Source organism: Monodon monoceros, unplaced genomic scaffold, assembly GCF_005190385.1.
Source record: "Monodon monoceros isolate NGI ecotype Baffin Bay Population unplaced genomic scaffold, NGI_Narwhal_1 Super_Scaffold_13, whole genome shotgun sequence".
Lineage (NCBI taxonomy): Eukaryota > Metazoa > Chordata > Mammalia > Artiodactyla > Monodontidae > Monodon > Monodon monoceros.
The window spans coordinates 64,339,858-64,346,259 of NW_021703769.1; the positions used below are offsets into that span (position 1 = coordinate 64,339,858).

Genomic DNA, 6,402 nt, shown 5'->3' on the forward strand with positions numbered 1-6,402 from the left:
CCCTCTCTCTGAGCCTCCACTCTGGTTCTTCACTGCAGGTAGTGAAGGCTTTCATTGTCCTGACCCCAAACTTCCTGTCCCATGATCGAGACCAGCTCACCAAGGAGCTGCAGCAGCATGTGAAGTCAGTGACAGCCCCGTACAAGTACCCAAGGAAGGTGAGCGAGAGCAGATGGATGGGGTCTGGTCCCTGTGAGTGGTTCTGGGGGCTCCACTGCCTCAAGTCTCATACAGTGTCTGGGGTGAAGCCTAAGTAGCCAAGAGCACTAATATTTTTCTCTGCAGAAGAAGCATTTCAGCTTAGGGGTGTGAGGGAGCCCACTGAATCGGGTGGAACCTCGATCCTGTGTCAGAAACTCATCCATTGTTGGAGTGTCAGCCTAAAGGAAAAAATCAGACAATTGCCCAAGGATATCCAGGAAGGTTATTTATAATCTTTCAAAATTTGAAAAAGACACCCAAACCAACAACTTCCAAGCTATTAAAAAACATTCTGTCATGAGAAATACATTCTGTATTGCAACCCAACACCCATATACACACATAGCAAAGAACAAAATGATATTTACCCTAAAAGCATGTAATACATTCTGATACTTTTTGTTCAACTTCATTTGTTTTAAATGCTGTACACAACCTATAAAACTGTGCAGCAATAGAGAAATGATGAAATTACTCATGGAATTTAATATTATTCTGTAACTTAAATTGATGATGAAGATTTTAACATAAAATATCATAATAATATTGAGATTAAAAAGCAGGCTAAGAAATAACATACGTAGTGCTATCTGATATGTTTAAAAACAAGTTAAAATTTTCTTCTTTTGCAGTAATACTTTGCTGCATTGTCTGAATATTTACAATCAATACATATTATAAAGCTATATAGCTAACATTTATTGAGCATTTACTGTGTGTACCAGGCCCTGGACTCAATGCTTTACATGCATTATTATTTCATTTAATCCTCTCCACAACCTGAGATAATCATCCCAGTCTACAGAGAGGAAACTGAGGCTTAGAGACTCAAAGTAAATTGCCTGAGATTAGAGTAAATAGAAGCTGAAATTCAACCCCATGTGTATCTGACAAAAGAGTTCATGCTGCTAACATTAGGATCTGATGCATTATCGAGAGTAGAGAATGCATACCAGTCAGGAAGGGCTACATGTTACTGTGGGTAACAAACAGTCCCAAAGTTGCAGTGGATTATAACAAGGACGGTGTCTTTCTTGCTCACACCACTTGTCTACCATAGCTTTCCCGGAGCCTTTGCTCCACATCCCCTCATCCTGGGACCGGGATAAAGGAGCAGCCACCATGTAGGTACCTCCCAGAGCACTAGAAGAGATGGACAGAAGGGGTGGCCTGTCTCAATGACTCCCACCTTTTCTGTTAAATGTGGCACACTTCACTCCTTCTCATATCTCACTGGTCAAAGTACATCAAAGGGCTGCATCCAACTTCAGGAGGTCAGAGGAGAATCTGACATAAATGGTGAACCCCATTAAGGCCCCCACATGGCACCAGCCTGTCTGGGGGACTGTGAGAGGGCAAAGGAGGAGAGCTGAGGGTTGATAGAAAATGACGGGGGGACTTAGTCAGAATGTGTTTGCTTTATCCTCAACCAGGTGGAGTTTGTCTCAGAGCTGCCCAAAACCATCACTGGCAAGATAAAAAGAAGTGAACTCCGGAAGAAGGAGTTTGGTCAGATGTAATTGGCAGTAAACTCAGAAACCACTGTGTGATGTTGGCCAAATGCCTGGCGGCCTCACGTTCCTCACGATGGTGAGGGTGAGGAGAGGAACGCTGAGAAAGTTGACGTGAAAGAGAGCCAGGAGTGTCAACATTCCAGCATTTTTGTTCTTTTAAATTAATATCAATCACTATCCTTCCTCCAAGTTCCCTGTTCCTTTCAGATTGCCCAGCTGAGCGCTCAGAATGGGGCTGAAGCAAATTAAATACTGACTCAGCATCCACAGTGAGTCTGTTGTGCATTTATTCTGGGAAAGATCCAGTGCTAAATGCTGTCCCTCGTAATTCCCCCAACCCCCATCAGAGTCTGCCCCAGGGCCTGATTCTCCCTCCTGCTTCCAGAGACTCTGTGACCCAGTCGACGACCAGGACATAGAGGTCTAGGAGGAACAGTCCATGTGGCCCCCGGGGTCTGCTCCTGCCTGGCTTGCCTCTGCCCAACTGGGGGTGAGGCGGGAGGCAGGGCAAGTGTGGTGTCTGGGGAATGGAGAAGAGGGGAGGGCAGCCCAGCCTGGTGACAACACTTGCCTGCCACACCATCCCTCACCTGCACCCTCCAGTGGACCCACTGCCTCTCGTCCCACCAATAATGCTGCTGCTGTTGCTGCTTGCAGGTCCCAGCCTGGACCAGTGCAGGTGAGTGAGTGCCTGCCCTCTGGGGGCCCAGGAATCCTGCAGGACTCCTCCAGCCCTTCCCAGGGACCCAGGAGCTTTGTTCCCCAGCCACTCCCCAGGGGCCCGGAGTCCTCCCCAGACACCTCTCCTTATACTGTGTAATCCGCTTTGCCATCCAGAGCCCTCTGACCCCCCCTGGCCTGTGGTCCTGTGAACTAACCCTTCACTCCATCCATCCTTCCGGCCTGAGATGGAACCACCAGAGGCTGGAAGGAGCAGAGGCAGAAGAGGCTGAGCCTGGGGGTGAGAGAAGCGCATATTGTCTCCTTCTCACCCATTCCTGGGGGGTCACCGAGAGGGAGATCCCCTCTGCAGCTGCCTTCTTCTGAGGTGCACAGATACACACACTCACAGGGTAATACACAGACATCACAAACACAGAGACGCACAGGTAAAGAATCACCCCCAGCCTCACCTGGGGACTCAGGTGTTGGGCTCATGGGCAGCTCACACACAAACCAACGCAGGCAAGGACACCCTGGGGGGAACACACACACATACACACACAAGTACACATACTCAGGGCCATGTGAGACAGCCCCCCAGGGCAGACCCACACACACCCAAGTAGGCGCACACACGCACACACACACACAGACATGTAGGCAGAGACATAGACACAGAACACAGCCACATACACACAGGCACAAAAAGAAGACAAACACACAGATACAATCAGGAACACCCAAAGGGACAGCAACTTCACACACAGCACAGTCACATATAACACACAGACACAACTCCACGGACCCATATGCCCTGAGACACAGACACACACATGGATTTGCACAACCAACGTACATTCATTCAGTGACAAAGGTGCAAACACAAATGCATACCGATAAAACCAGAGAGACACTCAATGTCTCAGTGCTGTGCAGTGGGAAATTCACATTCACAATCGAGATGCTCACAGACACAGAAACTCAGACACACAGGTTCATACATGCAGACTTATACAACCAGTCACACACACACACATACTCCCAGACAGTTCTGGCACTCCAGTGGATACCTCCACAGGCAGTCGGGATGAATAGACCCTGGCATTGAGGTAGAAGGTAGACGGGCTCCAGGCTGAGCAGCTGGAGCTTGTCTCCTGCTGACATTTCAAGGAAAAGATAAAGGCAGGAGCAGAGAGAAGCTCAGCTCTGCCTAAGTAAAAGGATAAGACTACCATATTTTTCATTCTTGAGGTCAAGGAGACCTCCTGGACTACACATGCACAAAACGGTTCCTCAGGGGTCAGAAAATGGAGGGGGCGCTAGCCCATAATATGTCCTGCCAACCTCTCGGAGACTCTCACACTGGAATCTATCTTGGCTAAAAGATGCCTGTGCACATTGGGTAGGACCCTGAGTCAGACCAAATATGGGCACAAAGCAAGATGAATCAAGGTGATTGGCTAGAGGGAACCCGGAGAACTGCAGCCGTATAAGCAATTCAAGCCACCCCAAAAGCATGACTCTCTCTCTCTGAGCCCATCCGTGTGTCCTTCCGCATGTACTTTTCTTCTAATAAACGCTTTATCTGCTTCACTAACTTCTGTCTCTTTGCTGAATTCTTTCTTCAAAGAAAACAAGGACTGAGGTCCTGTTTCAAATCCAACGGCCCTCGTGGTCTAGTGGTTGGGATTCAGCACTTTCACCGCCACAGCCTGGGTTTGATTCCCGGTCAGGGAACTGAGATCCTGCTTCAAGCCGCCACACCCTCGAGATCAGCATGACCTACCCCACCTAGGCTGTCATGGAAGGGGGTGTTTTCCTGGCTCCGAACCCAGTGCTAGGCACCTGTCCCATTGAGGACCTCCCAGAGGGCTGTGCTTATGCTCTGAGACACCAGAGAATGGCCAGGGTAGGGTGGCTCTGGGGACAGGGCACAGGGGAAGGACTGGGCTATGACAGCGTGCACTTTACGTGGGGGTGTTGCATGGGGCCTAGCAGATCCCAAGGTCAAGCAAGGGAAAAAAGTGTGCCTCCCCAGGACCCACGCTGTGTGTCAGAGTGGGCTGTGCCCTCTCCCACAATAACAAAAGTGACAGTAAAGACATCATCAGGACCGCTGTATGATAATATTATCATCACCACAGCAATGACTGACTATCAGCCCGAGGTGCAGGAGTGAGGTGTGACCATGGTCGCCTGGTTTGCTTCATCTTCTGAGCAGGGCTGACCCTGAGCCAAGGCAAAGATTCTCTCTGGCCCCTTCTCTCTCTGGAGGCCTCAGCTCCAGCTTCTTCCTCTGCCAACATTCCCCCCACTCCCACCCAGACCCAAGTCCCCCCTGACCCTTTTCTCAGCCTGGTACAGCACCTCTCCCTGACTCTCCATCTGTGCAGTGGGGATAGAGATGGTACGGGCCGTAAGAAGATGCCTGCAAAGTACGGTGCTTAGCGCAGGCTGGTAACAGGAGGGGCCTTTAAAGGCTTCACAGCCTCGAAGGTGCTTCTGGGAGGACAGTCGCCCCGGGAGATGATGAAGCTGATGCGCACAGGCGCTCGGCACGTGGCCTCCCTTTGTCCTCATGACAGCCTTTGGACACAGGACTGGGCATTTCCATCTTAGGGAGGAAACCCACCCTGGGTCACACCGCTGGTAAGCAGCACAGCTGGGTCTCAAGCCCGAGGCTCCTGGCCCTGCCTTCAGGGGCCACGGAGGGCTCCTCCCCTGGATGGGAGGCTGAACCCGCTTTGGGGATGCTTCGTCTGCTGCACGAATGGTCTCACCCTTTCCAGGCCCCTTAACTCTGTTCACTTCTCCTTCTTTCCCTCATCCCTGCTTGAGCTGTAACCAGGGTGACCCTGGCACCGTTCATGGAAGTCCCCAGTCCCTTACAGGCTGCGTCTGCCTCCCATTCACTTCGCGGCTAGTCTGACTTCCACCCCTTCTGTGCCTAGTCTGTCTCTTTATAACCACACAGCCCAAACGTGGGACTCTGTAGGCAGGCAACTGCATCTAAACAGATTTCAACACTATTGTTTAGTTATCCCTGTTTTTTGTTTTTGTTTTGCTTGTTTTTTTTTAATCATTTCTTTGTATTTATGGTAAAAGACATTGATTTTCCATTATAACAGTAATAGAATGTTTCCTGTTTACAATAAGTTTCCATAATAATAAAATCTATGGGGTTTAAAGCAATGACTTTAAAGCTGTCTTGGGCCTGAATGAGCTGGGAAACCACTGTGTCAATCACACATAAAAGCACCTTTAGGAAGTTCACCTCAGGACAGGGCCCAGAACAGACCATCACCAGTGGGCTTTGTCTAACCACCCGGGTCCCTGGGCCCCAGCCCACCTGCTTGGCTCTCCCCACCCAGCACTCCTGGTACTGCCAAGCTGTTTGGGTGCTGTCCTCAGATCCCCCAGAAAGGAAGCTGGTGAACTTTCTCCATTGAAATTCTCAATTTCTGGAGGTCCCTGGCAATCAACAATGAGAGTCAGACTGGATTTTTTTCCCCCTGTTTAGGTTCATAAGCTAAAGCCCATGCTAACAGGTGATGTATCTAGCCCTGTTTCAGGTGTTAAAATGTCTGCGCTAATTACGGATGATTTTGAGACCATACCCGTACCATCTGTATGGTCACACAAAGTGGAATTCGCAAGCCAGAAGGAAACCTATTTTATTACCATATCATCATGACCACGTAATGCAGTTCAACTGTAACATCTTTCCCTTCGGGTTTTCTTCTTTGCTCATATTTTATTTGTAAGTGTACTTCTCAATTACCAAACATGGGAAATTCTAGTTAGCTTTTCATCAGGACTCTTCTAGCACAATTGCATTACCAAAAAACATGCTCTGTGTGATTTCATTCCTCTGAAATATGTTGAAATTTGCTTTGTGGCCAAAATAAATAAGGTTAATTTTTGTAATTATACTATATGTGCCTGAAATTAATGTTTCCTCTGCAGTTGTTATGTGATATTGAGGGATATATGGATATAGCTATATGATTAAAATGGTTTGCTA

The 6,402-nt window shown here is 48.7% G+C and overlaps 1 protein-coding gene across 2 annotated transcripts in view; it reads left to right on the top strand.

The window, feature by feature from the left end:
- The window catches only part of LOC114893838 (acyl-coenzyme A synthetase ACSM1, mitochondrial), a 46,448-nt gene extending 44,468 nt beyond the window's left edge, over positions 1–1,980 (top strand). For both annotated transcript variants that reach the window (XM_029219685.1, XM_029219686.1), the window contains exons 13-14: positions 39–158; positions 1,635–1,980. In XM_029219685.1, the coding sequence (XP_029075518.1) occupies positions 39–158; positions 1,635–1,721 (207 nt within the window). In that variant the 3' untranslated portion in view covers positions 1,722–1,980. The remainder of the gene's footprint in view (positions 1–38; positions 159–1,634) is intronic.
- Positions 1,981–6,402: the final 4,422 nt, after the last annotated feature.